Genomic DNA, 25257 nt, shown 5'->3' on the forward strand with positions numbered 1-25257 from the left:
TGTCCAAAGGAAGATATATTTATAATTTTAATTTATTTCAAATTTCCCAAATTAGGGACTGTGAGATACTTCCTGGAAGATGGAATTCCGTGTACATATATATAGACAAGTCTATCTGGGACCTCGTTCAAGAGGCCAACTTATCAACTATTAAAATCCCTCACAGCTCAACCACCAAGTATGCTGAGAACAAAATATGGGAATCTGATCTTTTTTTCCAAATAACTACATACAGTACTTGTTTAAATGTAAGGCTTTGTAAGCGATAATGCTCTGTCCCCCAGAACCCCAGGGGTCTGAGGTTTGGGTGGGCCTCCCACATGTGGGCGTGGGCACCCTCGTCTCCATGGAGACACAGAAATGCCCCCTTACTTTTCACACAGCTCCAGTGGGTGGTCTCCTTTGTTTCTGTGGGGGTTTTTTTTTTTGTTTTTTTTTTTTTGGCCTTCTTCCCAAATAATCTTGGCATTAACAGAGCTGAATTATTTTAAGATGGATTTTTAACTGTTAAGTCCTATTTCCCATGAGATGGAATCGATAAACCAGGTCCCTTAAATATATCCATGAAACCCAGATGGATGACAGGGTCCCAGAGAGGCTGGTCCCCAGCGGCACGCACCGTCAAGGGACTACGTGAAGGCGATGTCCCTCCCCACCAGCACCTCCCCCTGAGGAAACGTAGGTGAGGTGGTTGCATCATTCCGAGTCCTTTTGTGGGATCTAGTTACCAGGCCACCATTCGAAACACAGGGCCACGTGACTCGCTTGGGGCGGGGTCACACAAGGAATGAACAGCAGACCCTCCGCATTTCATCTCGCTGAGAAATCAAAGGGCCATCTTCACCCCAAGGACCCTCCAAGATCAGCCTCTCACGCCAAGGACACTTGTGTCTGGACGGCCACCCCTAAGTCAGTTCTGTCCCCTCTGCCAGACTGTCTGGATCGCCGGACACACGTGGCCCTGGTGACCTCACCCTGTGCACCTCTCCCTTTATACTTACACCTCTGCTTATTTTAAATTTTGAACATATAACATAGCAACACGGCTCAATGACTTAGAAAGTGCACACTGGTGTACGGAGAACGACCTTCGCCTCCCCGTCTCCCAGCCTCCTCGCCTCCCTCCCTGCGGACCAGAGCCGCTCTTCCCTGTTGGGTACCCTTCCTGCACACAGGGCTCTATTCTCCCACCTCGCCTTTTAAAACAAATATTAGCAAACAGCACACGCTGTTTGCCTTGCCTTTTAAAACTATGTGTGTGTGTATATACATGCTTATTTACCTTATGTAGGCTGTGTGTGTGTGTGTGCACAGGTGAATATATACATACATATATATTTCTTTATTTTTTAAGTGGCAACATAATATTCCATCATATGCATCAATCATAAAGTATTTAACAAGGACCCTCCTACTGAACATTTAGGTGGTTCTTTGAGTTAAAAAGAAAACTCTGCACATATGTACTTCCCCAAATATGTGTTCGTATGTGTAGAATAAACTGAAAAAAAAAATGGAAGTGTTGGTTCAAAGTATATAACTTGCAGTTCTGAAATTTGCTGCCATGTGACCTGCCCTGGGTGTGGGCCTAACAATGGGACAGTTACCAGTTTCCCCTGTACTCTCACCAACCTGTCACGACCTGTGTGGGATAGAACTTTGGGGTCCTCGATACAAACATCTGGATCTGATGCATGAAGAAGGCATCTCCTGGAAACACCTCATTCAGGGGACCTCCGGAAGGTCCCCGTGTTCTCCGACCTGCTGGCTGCCCCTGAACCTCCTGTGCCTCCATCTCCCCAACATCTAAACGTTGGGGGAACCAGGGCTCCATCTTCTCTGTCCAAAGTCACTTCCCAGATGGTCTCGGTCTCCCAGCTTGAGAGACCAGCTTGGTGCTCACGGCTTCCAAATTCCTCCAGCCCAGATCTCTCCTCGAACTTCTGACTGGGAAGTCAACTAGGCACATCAACCTTAACACATCCGAATCCAAACCTCGGCTCTGCCCTCTTGAGCCCTCTCCCCAGCAGTCCTCCTCCTCTCAGTATACAGAATCTTACCGTCCTGCCCTCTTTCTTTCCTCCCACCCCAAGTCCAATCCATGAATAAATCCTGTTAGCCTGACCTTCCGCCTTGCCACACGCCATCCGCCGGGGATGAAGCCACCGTCTCCGACTGGGCTGGATTATTGCAAAAGCCTACTGAAGGTCTCCCGGCATCGGCTTTTGCCACCACCCCCGTCCCTGGCTGGGTGACACAGCCTCCTCCGCTCAGACCCTCAGTAGTGCTCCCGTCTCTCAGGACAGAGGTAGCATCCTCACAGCACACAGCAGCCCGCCCCACGCGAACTGCCTGCCCCCCCCCGCCCCCCCCCAGCACGCCCCCCTCGCCGCCCCCCGCCCTGGCACCGCGGCCACGCTGGACAGCCCCCCCGCGCACTCCCTGTCCCCCACTCTCTGCCCCACAGTCTCCAGAACACTCAGCACTGTCAGACACCATTAGTGTTGTATGTACTTGCTTTTTCGCTTACTTTCTGGCTCCCACCACTCGACTGTCAGCTTTGAGACGCCAGGGATTAGACTCCGTGCTCAGAACTGCCCCTTCGCCTGGAGCAGGTCTGCATGGTTCATGGATGAGGCCGAACGTCTCTTCCTTTTATCTGAGAGTCTCCTGAATCCCCCTTACTGTGGATGGGCTTCCTATTCTTTGCAAAACACACAAACACCGGGGGTGGCTGGCCTCGTCCTGAATGATGTTCGGAGCTCCTCCTGCAGGAGGGATGTGAGCCCTTTCTGATACATACTTGCTAACATTTTTCTCGGTTGCTGGTTTTTGCTGCAACTTGGCTTCTGATCCCCTTTGCCACACAGAATTCTGTTCCCGCATGTCGGGGTGTTTTGTCTGTCTGTTTGAACGTTCTGTTCAAGCTCTGGGTTTGTGTTGTTTTCCCTCCTGTCTCCCCAGCCTCCTCTGTGGTTCCGGCCGGTGTCACGGCGGCTGCTGGCCTGGGCCCGGCTGCTCTGCGTGCGCTCCTCCCCCGGCCTGGGATTCCCATCCCCACCTGCCCGGCTCCAGACCAACCACCTCCCTGACTCCGCTGCACTTCTGAACCCTGGTTCCATGCGGACCTGCGATGAGTCAGTCCTGGGATGTGCTGTCAGGGCTGCACAGCCACGCCCTCTATCCGGGGGACCAAGGACCCTGTGGGGGAGGATTTCCTCCTGTGCTTCTCCTGCTCTCTCTCACCCTGGAGCCCCCACAGCAGGGAAGAGAAGCCCCCAGCCTCTGTCAGACTGATAAGCGCCTCTACACTCAATTCAATTCAACAACTGTTTCCGGAGCGCCAGCTCTGTGCCAGGCACTGTTCCTGGCGCTGGGACACATTTTGGATGAACAAAGCTCCTGGTCCTCGAGAGTTTACATTCCAGTTGGAAGAAGACACACAATAAGCAATGAACATAAGCAAATTACCTGGTAGCCTAGAAGGGAAGGGTTGCTATAGAAAAAAGATAACATAGAGCAGGGCAGGGCTCAGATGTGCCGGGAAGATTTGAAGCTTTAAGGTTGAGTCAAACACCGGGTTCTGAATTACAGACTTATACTCACATCACAGGATTTTCTGTATTTCCTCCCAAACGTTTCTTCATTAAAGATCACAGCCATTCAACACATCCATCTGGACGACACCAATTCTATCTGTAGACCCGACTCCATCCCAAGCTTCACTTCCTTCCACTTGGCCACCTGCTGGGTCACACGTTGTAATCCTAACGACAGTTCACACGCTGCAGTCCTGCTGCCTGAGGTGACGGTGCTGGGGTGGGGCCTCTGGTGGGGGCTGAGATTCTGAGTATAGGGCCCATATGAATGGGGTTAGTGCTCTCACAGAAGAGACCCCAGAGAGCCCCCTGCCCCCCACCCTGCCATGTGAGGACACAGCGAGGAGATGGCAGCTACGACCTCACAGCCACATCAAATCTGCACCTGCCCTTGGACTTCTCGGCCTCTAGAGCGGTGAGGGGTAAGTCTCTGTTGTTTGTAAGCCACCCGGTCTGTGATACGTTGTCCCAGGAGCCCAACTGGACCAAGACCACCACCAACTGTGATCTCGTGCCCACCAGACCTGAGCCAGACCTTCACCGTCACCTCTATCCCAACAGCTCAGGCACCCATACTCCAGGGCCTGGCAAGTAGTCCTGGAGCACGGAGGGCAGCGGGGAGGGGTGGGCAGTCAGGGAGTCCCCGAGCCTGTCCCAAACTATTTCGTGACCCCACCGCCCACAGCAGTTTCCAAAAAGTGTTCAAGACACTGACAGAACTTGGAACAAGGGCTCTATAACCAAATATGTTGGGTTTGGGAATTGCTGAGTTAAGCGGGGGGACGTTTAGCACGTGATGTATGAGCCTCTCCAGACGGGACCAGGTTGTGTTGCAAAGATGTGGTGAGGAAACCCTTTGCTCAAGGGGCATGACCAGTGCTCCTCAGACCAGGCTTTGGGCAATGCTGGTCTAAGAAATCAACCCCCAACACTTTACCCTTGAACGAAAAGGCTCCCATCACTTAATCCAATCTACACGTCCAACCCTAATTTCTGCCGCTTCCTGAAGCAGACACTTCATGTGCACTTGATGACGCAGCCTCCGACCCTGCGGCCACCGGAGAAGCCCGTCCCTGCACCTGCTCACCAGGTTCCAGCCCTCAAGCCCCCGGTTCCAGCCCCACCCCCTTCCCTGCCAACGAAACCCTCTGGTTGCTCCGTCCCTCAAACTCCACTTACACCTGTTATCTGCACCCCTGGCTTGGCTGCGTTTTATGACTTTCAATGATTTAGAGACCGTCCATCGTTTTGTGCATTTCTAATAAGTACTCAGTGCACCGACCGGTCACCGAGCACGACTGCGTTAACATGTGTAATGATGTGTTTATGACTTGGCACTGACTGGCCTCTCAGGAAAGAATAACAGGTCCAGGAAAGTTGCTTTCCATTCCTTATTCTTAGAAACAGGCTCACCTCTAAATATTGTTAACACACTCTGAGAACGCGTGTGTTCACTTTCCCGACTACAGCTCCTTATTTATATCATATTATGATTTGTAGACCGTGGAATTTGAAAGGCGGAAAAGCCTTAAGATCATCCAGGCTGTTTACTTAACTTTAGATCCAAGGATATCTCTCAGGTTTTATATACAGATTTGCCTGAGGAAGATGATTTACTTTAATGTCAACTTTACTTGAACTGTGGTTCTCCTGGGCTGTAATAAACAAGTATAACAGATTAATAACAAAAAAGATTTCTATGGGAATGCCAGAGCTGAAGGACGCCTGACCCTTCCCCAAGCAGAAAGTCTGTGGAGAGGCTGAGGGTTGCTATTTAAGTGAAATGTGATGCTTTCAGAGACCCTCTGGGTTTACAGAGGAAGGGGGAGGAAGAGACAAGGCACAAGAAAGCACAGCTTTGGGACCTGCTCACAGGACAGGTAAAACATCCCCTCTACCTACCCTTCACGCCACGCCCGGCACTGGGAAGCCTCCCCAGTGAAAGCCATGCGGGGAGGAAGGAACAGCCCCCAAGGAAGACGGCGCGGCCGCCAGTCAGTGTGCAGGCAAGTGCACATTTGCTCTGAGCAGCCGTCCTTGGAGAGGCAGGGGACGGGGCTCAGAGGTGAGCATGAACCCAGGAGGGGGCCTGCTCTGCTCCGCCCTCCAAAGAGAGGTCCTCAAAACCTGACCTGCTCATTCAAATGCAAATTCCCAGCCCCAGCCCCAAAGATTCCACATTGTGGGCGTGATGTAAAGAGACTGCACTTTAAACAGGCATCCCCGGGAGATCCGACCACCCAGTTATGGGGGCCCTTAAAGCAGGGCAGGACGGCGGGTCCTCTCAGTGTGGGGTGTGGTGAGGCGGCGGGCTCCTGGGTACTGGGTACTTGTGCACCAGCTTCCCCCTGAGTTGGCCGAGCGGCCACATTTGTGCTTGTTCCCTGCGCCCTCCTGCATCATGCATGACGGCTCCTCTGGGGGGAAGAGGAGAGGGGGAGGGGGCAGGCTGGCCAGCTGCTGCCGCCCCTGCTACTTCTTGCCTTCGCTCGTTGTTGGTTAATTACAGTGCCTGGGGGAGCATCTGGTGATTCTTTAAGAAGAGGAGGAAAGATGGTGAGGGCTCCAAAGGAGTTGAGGGTTCATGTGTCTCACTCTTCACCTTCAAAGCCAGGAGGTAACTTTGCCCCTCGACCCCCATGCTGACAGGCTGCAATTCACACGTGCCAAGGATTGCGAGGGATTGCCTAGGGTGACTGTTTGACCTCCTACTATGAGTGACTGTCATCAAAAGACTCCAAAACTGCTGGTAGGCAACTGATTGAAGGTCATTGCATCTTAGAGCCCACGAGACCACCTGGGAATCACACTTCAATGCCACTTAGGAGGCGGAAAATGAGGCAGAGAGGAGTCAAGTGACCAACCTAATGCCACACAGCGGGACGTGGTACAGAGGGCACAGGAACACGGTCTCTGGGACCCCAGGGAAGAACCTCTTACTTCTGTAAATTGGAGCTGAGAAGCATCTTGACATGAACGAAAACACATGTTATAGGCGCCCCGGCTTCCTTGTGTGAACATTTTTAAACAGAACACCTGTGAAGTGCTTTCAGGAAGAATCTTCCAGATGATCTTATGTGTGCTGTGCTGGGTAAGAAACAAGGTGAGCAGACCCCATGATGGTGGTGACAGGGGTTAACCTATTTGGAAATCTCGGCTCCTGAGAACACACCGAGATCCAAGGGGCTTGCAAAACAATGATGGTCTCTGAGCAATCAAATCCTGGTAACGGTCACAGTCACGGTCACGGCGGGCTGCCTGCCCGCATCCCGCCTGCTCTCCCCACACGGGCGGGTGGGCGGGCGTCTAAGACAAATCTATCAGGCTCCATCACAGGGGAGAGGCCAAGCACCTGCCTGGCGGATGAGAAGCAGCAAATCCGAAAGACAACAAAAAGGGCAGCATGCAGAGACAGGCGGGAACGCCGTACAAGTGGCAGGATGTGAACGCTCAAGGGAAGGAGACGGGATTATTAACCCTGGGAATAGCTCTGAACAGGCACAGCTGGAAGCCGCCAGAGCGCAGGTTACAGGGCCCCCAAAACTTCAGGCTCCCGGGGGCACAGCCAGGTTATCCACAGCCCATCATAGATGCTTCTCAAAAGGACCCGAGTCATCAAAATCTCAAATCACTCTCGGTAAAGCCAAAGTCGAGAAAAGCAGGGATGCGGAGCGTCCCGTATAGAAGAATTTCCATTAAACGGATTAAAACGAAGGGTGATTAAAGCTTTCGTTATTTTGAAAGCTGCCTTCCATCCCACTTTACTCAGTACACGCAGCCCTGCTGTGCGAGGACCCCACAGAGCTTCTATTCCAGCAGCGGCTGGGGAGGGGGCTGGGTTTTCTTTCACTTAGAGCTTGGTGTCCCCTTCTCCTAAGAGACATTCCCAAAGAGCAGGGAACATGTTCTCCTGCTGGGAGAGGGGCCAGCCCCCGAGCCCCCGTCCCTCACCACCTCTGGGCGGGGCCCACCCAGAAAGCAAGGGGTGGGGGTGGCGGCGTCCTGGGCAGTAACCACCTGACTCACCAAGTGTCCCCGAGCCTGGTGGGTGTGGCCACATCTCCTCCAGGCTCACCCGCAGTCGCGGACTCCTGCCGCAGCTCCCATCCCTGTCCCTCCATCCCTTCCTTCTTTTTTCTTACATTTAGTAAATTAACTTAAATTTAAATTTAGTGCTGACTGAATTTTTACTAGAAGTATGCATGCACATAAAGAGCCCATCAGTTGTCACCGATCCCCCTTCTCCAGAAGCAGTTACTCAACCCTTTTAGCTGAGTTTTTTGCTTCCTTTTTTAGCATTTGTGTCTGTATTTCTAAGTAACACACATCTATTGTTTAGTTAGATTTTTGTTTCAAGCATCCCCCATATAAAGGAGGAGAATTTTGCTCACTTTAACCTCCCCACTGTCAGGACATGGGGAGTGTCTTGGCCACCTGGGGTCTAACTGCTTCTGAATCCAGCTTTTGGTCAGTTCTCCTCTTTTATATGCCCACCATTACCCCTACTCCCTGAGGCACCTGGTGCCACCAAGCCCTGAGCTGGGGGCGGTGGTCTCCACCTACCTGCCTGTCACCCCTCCCCCAGCCCTGCCCTCTGCCAGCTTCAGGCCCAGCTTGCTCAAGTCAGCTAAGTTGATTCTCCCTCCATCAGCTGTCTCTCGGTTTTCAAAATGTTGTTGTCCCCATTTTCTTTGTTTTTCTAAGTTTAAAAAAAACCCACCCCTACTGTCATTTTAATGAGGCTCAGGAGGGAGTGGAGATTAAATGCATGTGTTAATTCTTGGACAGGAACTAGGTCATTGATTTCTTGTTTTCCTTTCTAGAAAACAAATGATTTTCCACTTAAATCCACCCAATAAAAACATCCAGTCACTGAAGCAAAGCGGTCGGTCTGGTTTTATGAAACAGACCGGTTTGGGGACTTTTTAAGGAAATCAACATTCAAACATAGGCTGTCATTTTTCGGCCATTGAAAGAGAAGAGAGAGAGAGATGTCAGAAAGTGGACAAGACGTTTCCCCTGCAAGAATCTGGCAAATCTTTTATCAGCTTCTATAAACTAGCTTAAAGGAAACTGTGAACTTTTACGGTGCTTCTCCCCCGGGAGACTCCGGTCCTGCCCCCTACGTGTGTTCCTTACGCATCACCCACTGGGCTGTTTCCTGGAAGAGCAGCACTTGTGAGGTCCAGGGGGACACGTGCTCGTGAGTTAACCCGGACCGCTCCTGCACGGCCCTGCCACCTGTCACTTCTCTGTGCTCCTCACTCCCCACATCCCTCCTGCACGAGTGACACATTTACCGTCCCTGTCTCAGGTACCACCACCCTCTTGCTCTGGCTCCTCCTCCATGCCCGCACCCCCGCCCCTAGAGCTGACCTTCCCCCTCATCCACCTTCTCAAAGGAAAAGATTTTCCCCCCCAGAATCCCTCTAAATGCCCGGCCACCTGTATTATCTCAGAATTGGGGTCCTGCCCCCTCTCTAAGGTCCGGTGTTTCCCGACCGCACTTGAGATGCCCGCCCTCCTCCCTTCCCTTCCTCTATTTGGGTCTCATCTTTTAACGCCTTCCTTTTACTGGCTCTTTCATAATCCTAGAACCATGGTTTTTTCCTTTAGGATTTCCCTTTAATCCTCCAACCTTCTGAGCCGCCTTATTCTTTTCCTGAAAGACTGGGCCATGCAGGCCGCCGCCACTGCCCACGGTCTGCTTGTTCCACTGCCCTGCCCTCTCCAGGCCCCTCTGGGTCCCGGTCCCTGTGGGTCGCTGCCTGCTGGGCCTGCAGGCTCCTGGCCTACCTCACGGGTCCTTACTTTGCAGTGTCCCCCACTATCCCCGCCCTCACTCCCTCTCTCCCCAATAAGTGGGGAGCATCAGCAGACACACTTCTGGCTCAAAAAAAAAAAAAAAAAAATCAGTTACGTAGCTGGGAGTCCAAACCTGTCCAAACTGGGGGCGCTTTTCAACCTGTGCCTGGACGTGGGGGTGTGACTCCCGGTTTTCACTCAATTATTTAAGTGAAGGTTTATGTACTCAGAGGAGAAATTTGTGTTTGAAAGTTTGCAAGACTTCTAAAATAATCCTCTCTTCTAGGCTTTCTTTTGTGGTGACAAGATGAAAGATCCTGTGAGCAGAACAACACTTACTTATCAAAGTCAAATCTCATGCGCATGTTTTTGAGCCCAATACAAATTAGCAACTCTTCGTATGACTAAGAACTCTGCGCCTTACGATAACTGTAAACACACGAAGCAGAGATCAAGGGGGATCTAAAATAAGCACCTGCCACCGAAGGGCAGTGTGGGCAGGCGGCAGTCATTGCGAAACCGAGAGAGAATAGGTGCGTGCTTCTGAAGGTCTTTAAACCCAGAGCAACGCGGACCATTTCTCAGGGGTGGTCCCCCACCTCTCCCAGCAAAATCCTGAACAGACAAGACTCTTCAGCCTTTTCAATACAAGCAAATCTACCCCTTCCTGAAATCAAGCAGGAAAGCAACACAAAAGCGTGTGAGGCTAGGCATGATCAAATTTCCTAAACCAACGAAGCTGGAAAGAACTGATCATAACTCAAGTTATGTTAAATTAATACACAGTTCTGGTTTTCCAAGAAATGTGGTTTCAAATTCTGATAGTCCACAATTCTCATAGCAATCAACACATGCGTTGAATAGAATCTAACACTTAAAGAAGAGGACAGACTGGCAGAGAGGAGGGAAGGGGAGGTCCTACCAGAGGCACAGCCTATGAAAATCCATGCAGAAGCACACAGGGATGGGGAGGGCAGCCCGGGACCAGGCTGGGCGAGCACCCGCATGTCCACGGCTTTCTCGCTGCTCCCACGACTGTCCTCTGCACACAGCTACTGTCGTCCTCACCTTAGAGCCCTGCTTCTCCCCCTTCCACAAAAAAAACCAGGGGCTCCCCATCACCTCGCAAACCGACTTCAGGCTCCTGAGTAGCACACAGTAGGTACTCAATGCATCTGACTGTGCGTGGTCACTTTCATGTGCCCTGTTTGATTTGAACGTTCCAGAAGGCAAAAACCAGTCTTGCTTAGTTTGCAAAATTTTGGTTTATAACAGCTCTCACAAGCACCTTCTGCAGAGTAGAAGTTCAAAACATTTATATTAAATAAATGAACAGATTCCTTAAGTAATTTTTTTTATATAATATTGGCAAAATGGGTGAGCCCGTTGGCCGAGACCCTTGCACGGGAAGTTAGAGGCTGATAGACTTGCTAAGCTATTCAGTAATCTTGTGCAGGGCAGTGACGTGATAGAAATGGTACTTGGAGTAACTTGCTTCAGTCATGGTTGTAAGTCCAGAAAGGACTGGAAGTAGAAAGAATACTTTGCTAACAATGTTTTGCTAACAAGATGAGAAAACAAGATGAGGGTTTTTATCTATGGATTAGTCACTAATGTGTATATTCTGCAATACACACCAAAGGAGAAAACTGGCCCATGTATCTTTGCTTTTCATCTATTTTAAACGAGTTCATTTCTGAGATAAGAGATGACTCTTTTTTTAAGGTGAGGTAACAGTTATAGTTTCAATTTTAAAGAACAGCAACCAAAACTTAGAAATTTAAGGACAGGTATTCTCATTTATGAATTACAAATATTCTCCACACTAGGATCTTCCAAACTGACACTCAAACAAAATCTGAAAACTGAAAGAACTCCATCTCGCCTACTTGTATTACACTGTAGAACACTTGACTTCTTTTTTTATCACAACTAAAATTAATTAAACGGTTGTTCGCGGAAGGAGAATTTTATAATCTTGTGTAACATTTGGATGTTAAATGAATGAACTCATCAGCATTTGAAAATGCCAGTGCATTCAAAATCGAAGGAGGCTGTAACCGGTGGTCACTCTCCTTTCTAAGAATATGCAGTTTTTTTCTCCACCCAGGCCCCACCTCTCCTACCAGGTGCTAGAAAGTCGTCACAGGTCACACGGAGGAAGAAGTCCAGGCGGAGGGTTTCAGTCGAGGCTGCACGTTAGAAACGCTGGGAACTCTTAACAGCTATGAATTCTTAAGCCACGGCCCAGACCACGTCAATATATTTTAAAGCATCCCCTCCAACTGGGGGGGGGGGTGGTCCTGCGATCCAGGCCTGAGACATGTCATAGCTGATGTTCTTGACAGAGAACCAAAAAGATGAAACAGTTCAGGGGGACATGATATGACGCTGCTAAGTAAAGAAAAGCAACGAGCTGTCACTTACCCGCCTTCTGACAGTGTACGATCTTCTCATACACAGCGTCCGCATTTTCGATCAATGCCTTGAGGGACTGGATCATCTGCAAAGGAAACATCCAGACACGAGGTCACGCCCGACAGCAGGACCCGGGGGTCTGTGCTCGTGCCCGAGGCTCCTCCCTGAACACGGCGGACGGATGAGGCAACCCGGCCCCTCGCCTGACACCCCACTACTCAAGTTCAAACGCCAACGGTGAAGTCACGCCTCCCCACACAACGGCTTAAATGGGGCTGTGAGGAGTGAGTACCAGGTGTAGTGGGGCTTGTACAACACCAGATCGGAACCCGGCCGCTACTGAGCGGAGTTCGTTTCCATGGGACAAGCTGCCCATAAGTACGTGCACACCTCGGATCTAGCCATCGTCTTAACAGAACCTCCCACTTCACCGAGTGTTAAGCACCTACACGCCTCACTCGCTGCAGCCACGATGCCTTCGCCCGAACATTAGTCTAAAACCTCCCATGAGGATCAGAGAACTGCGTTTATTTGACGCATCACAAATGATCTCACTCAGACTAGGGTTTTTAATGTTCCTGTCAGTGATTTTAAAATAGTCAGTTTTGAGTTCTTGTTCCAAGTTGCAATGTGCTTGTTTTAAGGGCCAAACCTTGAATAAGGAAAAGGATCAGGGCACGGCTGACCAATTATTTTACTCACTAAAATGCTGGGAAAAGATCTGTCTGAAGAAATCTTTTGGCTCTGAAATGACAAGGAAAATAGGACAAACAGACTCAGTCTCGTGGCTCAAATAGGTACAACCAGGACGCCGGCCATAAGTGCAGACTGTAGCTTTTTGTATTTAAATGTTCAAACCCTTAACACTGTATTATTACTCATCTATCTTCCATGACCATCCTGTTTTCAATAACAAATACCGATCCTTCATTCTCCATCCCTTTAAATTCTGCCTTCTTTTGCTTTATAGTGTTAACTGCCATAGTAATGATTCTATAGAAATTAAATATAGTTAGGGTGGGTTATTTATATAACTCAAAGAACACCATATTTTATTAGTTATTCTTATTTAAACTAAAGTACAATCCACACGCCTCCTAAGCACACCAGAGCCTTAAAGTGAGTCACACGGCATTTATCCACTTCCACTGTTCTAAGAAAATTATAGTAAACACTGTGAGGTTTGAAGCCCAGAGCCAGTGTTCACTTCTGCCTTTATTCATTATTCACAGAAGACCCTACAGGCAGCCCCTGATAGGAATGGGGGACACAGTGACCCACAGGACTATAGCCCTGTCTTCAAGAAGTCCACAGCCCAGTGTCAGGGCTCACACCCCGGGATTCTGCATATTCATTCTTCAAACTGAGTCATCCCTATAAAATTAAAATATTCTACTTCACAGCTTGACATACTGAACAGGCAGCGATAAAAATGAATAGTTAACAACTCAGTAACGCCGATATAAAGTCATTTGTCCCATCATGCGATCTGCATACTGAAAAGGTTCATGCTGTCATCAGTAACCTTTTCCAGCTTTGATGTCAAGCCAAATAGGAGACAGGAAGAAACAAGGACTTCTTCCAGCAAGGATGGTGCCTGTCACAGCTCAGTATCACGGAACTGCTCAACCGTGCCTCTATCATTCAAACGGGGAAAGAAAGAGCAAGGAGATGAACCTGGTCACGAAGCCACCAGGCAGGACAGGAGCAACAGCAGAAGGGGTATGAGAGGACGACACTGAGCACCGGCTCACGCAGACAACCTGCGAGGGACAGTGTCCAGACGGACTCACGCTGCAGGTGGTACAGGGGCGGAATGAGAGCCGATTTACACGGCTTCCTTAACTCCGTCCTCTAAGATGAGATATTAAACGTCATGGAGCCACAATCTCCCACTTGCAAACTGAGTTTCATACAAGACCTTTCCCTCCTAGTGCTGGGGGCTTAGAGGAGAGGGTGCAGGTGGCTGGAACTTGCCGGAGATGTCACGGTGGACTCCCCCCGACCTGGGGGCCTGGCTGAGCACCTTCTGGAAGCCCAGAATTAGCTGAATGAGGATGCCTTCATACGCTTGCTGGCACCATTTCACACACCCGTTACTGATATTACTTTTACTTGAAAAGCCTGGCATGACGAATCTCAGAGGAACAACCGATCGCACTGTTTTCTTAGAATCATCTTCCAGCTCAAGGTATCGCCAAAGGCTAAACAGCGCTGCACCGAGGAACTGTCAGACACGCCAGGCTTAAGAAATGCACGTCCATCTCCAGGGTCAGGAGGGGACGCCCACCTGCCCCCTGTGCTCGGTCCTACCTGGGGGACCAGTCCTTTATTCTGGGGACCATCCTGTATGAGGCTCTGAGTGTGGGACCCTGAGCTTGGGGCTGAGAACACGTGAAGGACAGAAAGACCCGGGTCCACCAGCAAACAGTAATCACAGTGGAATTAGCAGTGCCACCACTGCCCACATACACGCTCCTGGAGGGGACAAAGCTGGGGCAGGGCGGTGGGAGGGTTCACGCTCCGCCTGCGGCTGGGACCTCAGTACACAGGTCTTCTCCCCGTAATGCGGGGGAGGCGCCCCCTGCCTAAAATAAACACCCCTGGGAGTGAACAGCAGCAGCATCCACGGAGCGCGCTGGAGGGGACTCCAGAAGCACCAGCCTAGGAGGAGGCGGGCACGCGGCAGACCCATCAGCAACACTTCAGCAAGGCGGGGAGAAAACACATCCAGACCTCGTGGAAATGATGCACTCTGTCAGTGAATGTTTTCACCACTGCCTTTGCGAGGAGGAACTGCCAGTTTCTATCTTTTTACAGTTGCAGGGTACATATTTATAACGAAGTTACTCTATGGTAACCCACTGACAGCTCGTGTTCATAGCGTGAGTTCATCAACCCTCAGCTCTTGGGGTATTTGCCTGAGTTCTCGTCCAGGTGTTCTTCTGGGACCTCTCTGGACCATGAGATGCTGTGAGTGCTCTGGTTAAAGGTGCAGCAGGTCGAGAGGGCAGGGCTGCCCCCGGCCTCCCTGCCCGCCGGCCGTCTTGTTCTCAGCCAGCCAACAGTGATGACAGCCCCCCTGGGGACACAGCAGGGACAACACGGGGCTGCATCGGATCTGGGGGTGGGTGGAATCTCTGGCTGGGTCGGCTGCTTTATAACGAGATGCGACTATAAATAGCACAAGTGTTGGGTGAATGAGTCAAAACGAAAGTAATTCAGCGCCTCCTCGGCACCAGGTACGTGCTTGGCGTTCTCTGTTTCCCTTAATGCTCACCAGGTCTGTGCGGGCTGCGTGTTTGTGGTGCTGGTTTCACAGATGTGAACACTGAGGACCTGAGAGTGGAGCGGCTTTCTCAAGGTCGCCAGGAGTTACGGGCAAAGGGCTGTAATAATGAACAGTGGAGCTGGTATCCGTCTGACTCACAGTCACCGCTGTTTCCACGACACCACAATGGGTCTTGACACACGAGAGGCAGCAACGGCGTGGAGGAGGCGAGGACAGCACATTCCTACCAGAAGCGTGGGCGGGAGCAGAGGAGACTTTCCCGGCTCCTGCCACGAACCACACACAGCACGTGGCATCCTGTCCACTACTGACATGGGCCCAGAAGGGTGTCTGTAAATAATATTTCTATAAAGCACTCTGGGAAAACATTTTTCTAAAATGACAACAACAGACCATTCACTTGGCTCCACTTAACAATTCATTTACTCAAAACCAGAAGCCATTTAATATTTAATGTGAAACCACTAGAAAAAGCATCCGAGACTAGCCAAAGCAGACACGTGGGGAGAGACATCAGGAGATGAGTCAAAAGGAAAAAGGACTTTAAGTTATCTTACTTTCTTAATTAAAATGTCAATATAACGCAAGGTCCAGTAGAGTGGCCGGTTTTGTAAGCATTATCTGCATTAATGCAAATGCATTAAACTCATGTCCCTTTAAAGGCACAGGTGTGCATCTCAGCACTGCAATCAGATATCGTGCTGCCGGTGGTAGTAACTCACCACGTGAGACCTCACATTGTTTACGAAGTAGAAGATGCTTCGATGTATTTGTTAATGGACTTCAGTGTCCAGTTACCAGTACCTCCTAAATTTCTGCAACTCATGCATTAGGAAAACTTAGAGATTTAACATAGCCCAGAAGCCCATTTCATAAATTTGATCAATTTTAATACAAGGTTTTAATACAGGACTCAAGCAGGTGAAAAGAAGAAATTAATATTCACATGTTACTAAGCTGGAGAGAAACCAGAAGTGCCTTTCCTAAGAACGCTCTGTTTTGAAAGTCACGCCCCCTGTTAGTACAAGGCCAACTTCCCTGTTTATAGACGTGGTTAGGAGAACTACCACGACGTTAATGTATTTTATTTTACTAGATTTCTGTAGACCACGTCTTTATTTTCTGTTTTGAAACCTGCACATCAAGTGGGAAGATTCTGTTTTCAGAATAAGCAAGTCTGTGGTTTTACGGGAGGATCTCAGGTCTGGTTTTGGACAGTACCCCAAATTCCCTGTCACCCCAGGGACACAGATTTTGATCATCACAAAAGTAATTTGCTAATAATGTTAAGTCCCTGGGTGACGGACGCTTAATGATAACTGTAATAGCATCTTCCGAGTTCCAGGTTTCTTCCCCTTCATCATGCTTTGTCCCTCAGCTTCAGGCAGAAAAGGCCTCCCCCTGCGTTCCTCCTTCTCCCAACCCCATCTTCACACCCGGATGCGGCTGGGGCTTGGGCTGTGGCTGCTTCTAATGAAGTTACGAAGTCTGAGAAGTGCTAAGGTTGTCATAAAAGAGAGTGCCTAGACAGCAAAAAAGGTTTCTCCTTTTACAGATTCGGTGACTGTGGGACACCTAACAAGTAAACATCTTCCCAAACTCAAATAGTTGGGCAGCATTCTCAAACTTGCCAGTGGACTCATAAAAATGATACATGCCCCCCACCCCATCCCGCCATGAACACCCTGGAGCTCCAAGGTCAGTGGATGCCCAGGTGGCAGGTGTGACTCAGGGAAGATGCTGGGAGGACCAGACCACAGCAGGACGTGCCTCTCAGGACCCTAGGGGTTGATAACAAAACAGCACATGGAAATCACGGGTCCTGTCTTCAGAAGACAAACCAGTTTAACGCAAAGCCGTATTTCCTGTCCCAATTCCACAGAGAATTCGGCGGCCTCTAAAGCTCAGTGTCACCATTGTGCTACACAGCCTTACGCTCCCTAACGCTGAGAATGGACAGAATATAAAGGTGAAATTCCCCAGGACTTTGTAAGCTTTGGTGCTTTTCTCTGTGCTCTGGAAAGTAACATCCTCTCTGCGTTAACAACTCTTCTTTTTAACATTTTACAGTAAGTATCACTGTGGGTGAAGAATTTTCGAATCAAATGCAGAACACTGGGATTCGGGACTTCTAAACTGAAATTCAGAGGCAACACTTCCTTTTGCTAAAGCTTCCGAAGTGCAGCAAAACGTCACAGAGCTGAACTAATGGAAGAGAAACCATTTATGAAGTTACTGTTGAAAATCACAAGGCAGCTTTTTAATATTTTAATACTTTTTAATAGATAAACAAGATTATACTGTATAGCACAGGGAAATGTATACAAGATTTTGTGGTAGCTCACAGCGAAAAATACGTGACAATGAATATATGTATGTTCACGTGTAACTGAAAAATTGTGCTCTACACTGGAATTTGACACAGCATTGTAAAATGACTATAACTCAATAAAAAATGTTAAAAAATACTTTAAAATAATTTTTTATTAAGTATTTTTTATTTTTAAAATATTTAGATATTTTAAAATAATTTTTATATTAAATCACATGTTTGAACTGGAGTGCAGAAGTCACAGGGTTGTGGGGGTCTCTGCCCAGCTGCACACTACAATTGTAGCTAGTCCCTGCATCTCCCACATTCTGCTGTGGGGACCGGGCAGGGAGAGGGTACTCTCCAGGGGCCGAGGTGCACCAGGTCATAATAGCTGTGGTCACCATCCCTTCCAGCAAGGTCACTGGGAAAATACCTTATTTTCTTTTTAAATTGAAGTATAGTCGATTTACAATTTCTGGTGTACAGGATCGTGATTCATTTACCCATATATATATTCCTTTTCATATTCTTTTTCATGATAGGTTATTACAAAGTATTGTATATAGTTCTCTGTGCTATACAGTAGGACCCTGTTGTGTATCTATTTTATATATAATAAATCTCAGACTCCCAATTTATCCCTCCACCCCCCTTCCCCCACCCCTGTAACCATAAGTTTGTTTTCTATGTCTGTGAGTCTTTCTGTTTTGTAAATAAGTTCCTTTGTGTCATTTTTTTTTTTAGATTCCACATATAAGTGATATCATACGGTATTTGTCTTTCTCCAACTTACATCACTTAGAATGACAATCTTCAGGTCCATCCATGTTGCTACAAATGGCATTATTTTACTCTTTTTTATGGCTGAGTAGTATTCCATTGTGTGTGTGTGTGTGTGTGTGTGTGTGTGTGTGTGTGTGTGTGTGTGTGTATACCACAGCTACTTTATCCAACCATCTATTGTTGGACATCTGAGTTACTTCCATGTCTTGGCTGTTGTATACAGTGCTGCTGTGAATACTAGGGAGCATGTATCTTTTTGAATTACTTTTCTCTGGATATATGCCCAGGAGTGGGATTGTCGGATTATAGGGTAAGTCTATTTTCAGTGAAAACACTTTCTAAATAACAAACTGTTTCCAGAGTAGCTTGTCCTAGTTTCCTCATGAAACGTCACTTCTATCTCCACATTTTTCACTATGCAAACTGTAGAAAGTTACAGGAAAAAAAATCCCATATACTAGAAAAATCACAGAAAGAACTCTGCCGGATGAAAAGCACTAGCAGACTGTTAACACACAGGCTGAGAGGAATGTATCTGGGCTCTGGCACGGAGGGACCCCTGCAGGCGTGCTGGGAGGGGCAGGATGTAAATCCACATCCACGGGAAATCTCCCCAGGCGCTAGCATCTCCACGAACTAGAGGAAAGCAGGGAATGTGGTTAGGAAATGGCCAGGCTGGCTAGAATACGGGGTTATGATTTTAAGTGGGGATGTGCTGGGATCAAAGTGAAATTTCAGGATTCTGAAAAAGGGTGAAGGAGGGGCTGGGGGTGCGGGTTTGATGGGGTGGGGCAGGAAGCAGGCAGGATGCAGGGGGGCTGGGAAAGAGAGGTGGGCTGGAAAGGGTGTGTAGGGAAGGATAGAGCCTGGCTCGGTGACCACACACTGTGCGCACAGAAGGAAAAGCCAAGGACAGGGCAGGAGGTGGGGGTATAGGTCAGCGGCACAGCGTGTGCTTAGCATTCACGAGGTCCTGGCTTCCATCCCCAGTCCCTCCATTAAAAAGTTAAATTAAATAAAATATTGGGGATAGGGGTATATATAGCTCAGTGGTAGAGCACGTGCTTAGCCTCCATAAGGTCATGGGTTCAACTCCCAGTACCTCCATTAATAAATAAACAAACAAACCTGATTACCTACCCCCTCCTGGGAAAAAAAAAAAAAAAAAGAAAAGCCAAGGACAAAGAAGGTAAAGGGGGCAGATGAGAAAGAGAAGACAGTGCCGCCCCCGGCAGTGGTGAGACTTGGAGGTTCCCAGAGTGTCACATGTTAGTGGCGCATCAGGATGTCATGTTCCACCGACCTGAGCACCACCTGGGAACTGTGGGAAAGCCTGGCTCTGGCCCTGGGACGCTGGGAATTTCCTGCGCTGAGGTAGCCGTTGAGATGAAAGGATGCCTACATCTCCGAGGGAAGAACGTTAAAGATAAATGAGATTAAGACCTCACGGTGATAGATGTTCCAGAATCACAAATTAACAAGCAGAGAGAACTCGCGTAAGAGACAGAGGGGGAGCAGCCAGGGGAGGGAGCCGAGCAAGGAGACTGGACCTTTCCAGGTGTGTGAGGAGACTTTCTGGAAGGTCCACAGTATTAGGGGCTTGGCCTCGGTCATCTGGTGATTCTGGACAAAGCTCCAGTCCCGAAGGTTCTGCTATGGTGGGACATATGACACATTTTTAGCTGCTCCTAAAAAACCACTGCACCAGGGAAAACACAAGGTTTGTGGCGGAAGTGGGGTTCGGGGCATCACACTCAGAAATTCTGCAGTGACACATTAAAAAAAAAAGCAGGGACAGAACGCAAGTGCTAGCACGGCCCCGTGCATGTCAGGTTAGGTAAGGAACGCCCAGTGCTACGGCGAATGTGGCATGTGGCACTGGACCCTGGAAAAGACTGGAGGGTCTTGCGGAAGGGGGCTCGGAGGGCTGCAGCCTGTGAGTTCCCCAGAAGAGGTGGAGGGAGGGGGTCTACAGCTGATGAAAGGTTGGACCTGAGAGGTGGGGGTGGGGTGGGTCAGGACATACTCGGAGAATGAGGCGGCCAAGGTTGGAGGGGTGTGTGTCTGTTCTGTTCACCCAGGTGCAGTGCTCTGGGCTTACAAGTGTCTCCCGTGGTCAAAACTGTGCACAAGCAAACATGAAATTCACCTGAGGGTAAAAACTGTTCCCTAATGTGTCAATCATATTCAAATAAATTCGCATTTTCAATACAAACGTTCTAGCAGAACTGACTATAAAAGGGAGAGTATTTCAAAATCTATGCAATCGCATTGCGGACTACAGTTAAACTCTCTGTATCTATCATACTCAACCTAAGGATGTTTCTAGTATCACATAAGCCAGCCTCGACCCTGTGCTCAACAATTTTCACCATCATTTCTTGCCAGAGGAGAGATGCCGAGTGCTGTACAAATCTGGAGCAAATTATGACGTAGGACTGACCGAGGGTCCACATTCAGGAAGCCAAGAATTCTCCAGCTTTCCAACATGCTCTAACTTGTCACAAAGTTCACAGCAGAGCCAGGACTGTACGTACCTCAGGGGTGAGGAACGTGGCCCTCCTGTTACTTAACTTTTATCTAAGCACCGCTACCGTACTCTCATGCACCACGTTTCAGATCAGACCCTGGAAGGTAACTTCCCGTCTCCTCGGCAAGGATCTAGCAGAATTTTCACACAATGAAAGCCCCCTCTACCACGTGTCATGATCACCATCTCCACCCACCGCTCCTCGCTCTAAATCAATACATAACCACAGTCACGCTTAGAAAGGGCTGCATCTCACAGCCCAATCTTCAAGTTTTATTTAAGCTGTAGTTCCAGAGGTGAACCACCATGTACATATAAATGCAAAGAGACATGATGCTTGTTTTCCACAGGGTAACACAGGTTTTGCCTATATGTGCCTAAATAACCATTTAGATCCAGCATAAAACTCACGGAAATAAATTGTACCATGTAGTTAAAACAACCCAATTATTGCCCTAGGTTCTCATTTTCTACCAGTTGCTTTGGTGCCCAGTGTCCGCTCGGGGTGTTTCTGAGGGGTACTTCCAGTGTTAGCCACTAGAAGTCCTTAGTAATACACATTTGCTGGGCTGGAGGAGAGGAGAAAAGAGCAAAGATGAGAGAAAAAACCAAAAAGAGGAACTTGAGGTGGGGGAAGCAGCACTATATAGAGGAATAAAAGAAAGGAAAAAAAAAAAAAAAAAGACAAAAATCACAGAGCCAGAGCTTAGAGGAATTCAAACAGAGAATGGGCCATTTGGATAAATGTGATTTATCCAAAACCATCTTTTAAATCAGATAGGAAAGTTTTATTTTATGCAGACAAGTGAATAAACTATAAAGCCACAATCAAACTTTTATGTGAAAGGAATTCACTCACATTTCTAGATTAATTGAGACTTAGCGTTACCAGACGTCTCCAGGTGTTCCCAAGCTGTGTAGCGCAGAGCAGCCGGGGGAAACAGAAAAGGGGTCTGGAAAAGCCGAGAGTTTCAATAAACCAAGAGATGAATGATGGACAGACTGTAAACCGTTGGCAAAGTTTTCAAATTTCTGAATAGTTTTAGTTTCAGGAAGTACACAGAATTTCAGAAAGCTGCAAAGAAATTTTGGTTTTGATCTTGTATTGTTTCTGTTCCCCCAAGCAACACCACATTCAGCGAGAAAACAAAAATTGCTGAAGATTGAGCAACAAAACAGGACCTAAACTACCCTAAAAAGGAACCCCCCTCGCAGTGATAAAACTATCCAGAAAGACTGTATAGCATTTCCTACCGGTTCACGAATCACGTATCATGCTGTACTTCTCTGCATGGCGAGCACGTCTACAGTAAGTTCACATGCACGCAAATCATAACAATCCTCATTTTTTTTTTTTAAATTGAAGTACAGTTGGTGACAACGTGTCAGTCTCTGGTGCACAGCACAATGTCCCAGTCTTGCATATACATGCATATATTCATTTTCATATTCTTTTCCACTAAAGGTTATTACAAGATATTGAGCATAGTTTCCTGTGCTATACAGACCAAACTCTTTATTTTCTTTTCTCCATTGTATGATTGATCTCACGTGATCGGAAGTCCCGTCAGAAAAGAACACAGTGTGCTCTATGTCACTTTGTCCGTGATCACGGTGGGAAGCCTTCTGCAACATTCGCACACCGAACAGGCTACCTTACAGCGCGCGATGAACCGTTCTGCACGTGGTTGCCCCCAGGATGCGCACACACAAACCCCTCCTCTAAGGGGCCTTTGGTCACACTGCCTCAACACTGTCCAGCGCCTCTCCAGTTTTCTAACACTATGATCACGAGATGCTTATGCGACAGCCTTAGACCACCTCAGACAGCAAGAAATGTAAGCTCACCTTGTGCTCAAAGCCCCTCTCTGGTCAGCAGAGCAGGAAGGGATGTGAGCTAGTGAGGGACCGAGCAGCTGGGGAAGGACTAGGCTTGGGGGAGCTGGGGCGGCCTGGTGGGGATAGAGTCTGCGGCCGGCCACTGGCTTCTGCCTCTAGTAAATGCCTGGAAAGAGAGAAGGCAGGGCCAGGGCACTGCTGTGACTCCCTTGGTCTTGACAGTTTTAAGGTTTTGGGGGGAGGTAATCAGGGTTACTTATTTATTTTTAGAGGTGGCACTGGGGATGGGACCCAGGACCCTGTGTATGCTAAGCATGTGCTCTACCACTTGAGCTATATCCTCCCCCGGTCCTGACAGTGTTAGAGACAGTTCAGAAGCTACATCTTGGAGGGAGGGGAGGGTCTCCAAAGAACTGATGAGAATGGTTTAAAACCCAGCCCACGCGATCCCTGCAGGAGGAAAGGAGAGCTCAGTAAAGACAACTATTCTGTGGGCAACTTACTTCCGGAGAGACAGTGTTAGCAAGTTCTGGATGCTACACTAACTCTTTCAAGCCACCAAGGACCATTTAGAGTTCCGACATGCTCATTTAAAAACTTTTATTACTAAATTAATTAAATTTCAAAAGATACAATTTGGATTAAAGATAGCACCACTTTTATTTCCGTCTACTCGTATCAAGGCTTTTCTCCAAGGGGAACAAGGTGATTTGGAAACTCCTAATTAACAGAAGGTAATTCAATCATAGTCTTACTGTAAGCGAGCATTAGTTCCTCGCAGGTCTGTGATAACTAAGTACAGATGTTAGTGAACAGAGAAAAGCAACTGGAGGCGTCTCCGTAACGAAGAGCAGTGTTTTTGAGCACAGCGAGGTGTATGCAGTCCCCTGGGCCGCAGAGCCGGCGGGGCGGGCAAGAATCACTGGACCAGCTACTCCAGTGTTTACGGTACAAGCCCGGGCATCCTTCCTGGTGTTGACCACAGGACTCACCTGCTCCTTCCCCTTTCCGGGCAGAGGCAACTCCCCTAGCAAGGTGGCGAGAAACCTGACCTGCTTTTCACTCTGTACGGTTCAACCTGCCTTTATGAAACGGAGTAACCGCGTCCCCACATACAGCAAAGCGGCTGCTCTCAAGTGCGAGTGGTGGTAAAAGTACACGCAGAGAGGTCTGGCAGCACCACCAGCTGCACGTCTCTAGCCTTTGAAAATGCATACTGACATGATAAGGGCCACCGTTTGCTGAGCATGTACTATGTTCTGGGCCAGTTACGCGCAATCTCTTCCCTTCTGTGGGGATGAGACTCTCTGCCCGTCCCACGGATGAAGAAACAGAGGTGCCCCAGTCACAGAGAAGGCACTAGAGCAGGGACTTTCATTCATCCTCTGAGCTTACGTTCTGTGCCAGCACTGCCCCCCCGAAAACACCACCACCTGCTTCCCAGGGTGCAGTTTCCTTCTCCATCCCCCAACTGCTAGTCCCAGCATCTCTGTACAAGAATGCTATTGTGCACACGTGTTCACACCCAGGCACACCTGCACGGGTCTGCATGAACCCACAGCTGTGTGAAACACACCAGGGCACATCTGTCACCCTGGGAGTCAGCTCATGATGGCAGGTGAGAAAGTACCGGGACAAAGATTTCCCAAGGTCGACGCATGGCCGGTGGATGCTGTGGGTGAGTGAGGGTCACGGTTTCTTCCGCGGGGAGCGCAGGAGTGTGGTCCTGTGAGTGTTAAAGACGAGGGGGGTGATGGCTGAGGGAAGGGGGCCATCTGGCACCCAGGCCCTCCTGCTTGGCCCACCAGGAGCCCATGCCCACCTATGAGCTCCCGTGGCACTGGACTCCTGAGCACACTCCGGGAAGTCACACCCATATATACACACATGAGCAACGCTCTTGTCTCAGGGGCCGCGCTGAATCAGGCTGCACTCCTGTCTGGCCGCCTCTCCCCCCAACTCCTCAACTTTGCCCTATTTTCTTGTTAGGACTCATGAATCTTCAAGTCATGCATTATCAGTCAAAGCAAAGAATCCTCCAGGTAAAGTGTAGGGGGCACTTCGAGGATGTGAACAAGAGGCAAATGGTCCGGGCACCTGGGAGCCTCCTGCCTTCCTTCCTCCCGCCTGGTCTAGGCCTGGCCTCCCGCCTCCGGCCCCGCCCCTCCCACGGGCATCCGGAGCTGCCCAGGAACCCCAGTCCGCCTCCACCCCCTGGACCAGCACAGGCACCACTCACCGCCCCAGGACGGACCCGGGGGCCACCCTCTGGTACTGAGACTGGAAGGACAGCCGCTCCGGCCTCCAGCCCTTGCCAGCCCCAAACCTAACCCGTCCAAAGAAGGCTTCCGGTGCACAGGAGAATCAGCCAAGTCCAGGGGAAGGCGGGCACCCCGGGACATCACCGCAGAGCAGGAAGGACACCTGGTATCTGTGTCCCCCAGACCAGGGTCACTTTCCCTCCTTCCTTCACATTGTGAGAGCCGGCCCCGTGGCAGGCTCTGACGTGACAACACTGTGGTCAGCGAGACGCACGTCGTCGTCTACATCGTGGGGCTCAGACCTGGGGGGGGGGGGGAGAGGCCTTAGAAAAGGGGATCAAACCAAGGCAGGTGTCGTCCCAAGTTGGGACAGGCAAGAAGGAAACAGAGAGCACAAAGAAGAGCAGTGACCCTCA

General features: G+C 49.2%; 1 protein-coding gene across 2 annotated transcripts in view; it reads right to left on the minus strand.

Annotated features, from left to right (window-relative positions):
- Positions 1–25257, minus strand: part of PLCL2 (phospholipase C like 2) — a 174305-nt gene that overhangs the window by 23076 nt on the left and 125972 nt on the right. The window contains exons 4-5 of one of the 2 annotated variants that reach the window (XR_004323273.1): positions 11832–11907; positions 3607–3846 (exon numbers count right to left, since the gene is read on the minus strand). Coding sequence is in view for 1 of the 2 variants with exons in the window: in XM_032488909.1 (XP_032344800.1) it covers positions 11832–11907 (76 nt within the window). In the remaining variant the exon portion in view is untranslated. The remainder of the gene's footprint in view (positions 1–3606; positions 3847–11831; positions 11908–25257) is intronic. The other variant, XM_032488909.1, reaches the window with a different exon arrangement.

Source organism: Camelus ferus, chromosome 1 (assembly GCF_009834535.1).
Source record: "Camelus ferus isolate YT-003-E chromosome 1, BCGSAC_Cfer_1.0, whole genome shotgun sequence".
Taxonomy (NCBI): Eukaryota; Metazoa; Chordata; class Mammalia; order Artiodactyla; family Camelidae; genus Camelus; species Camelus ferus.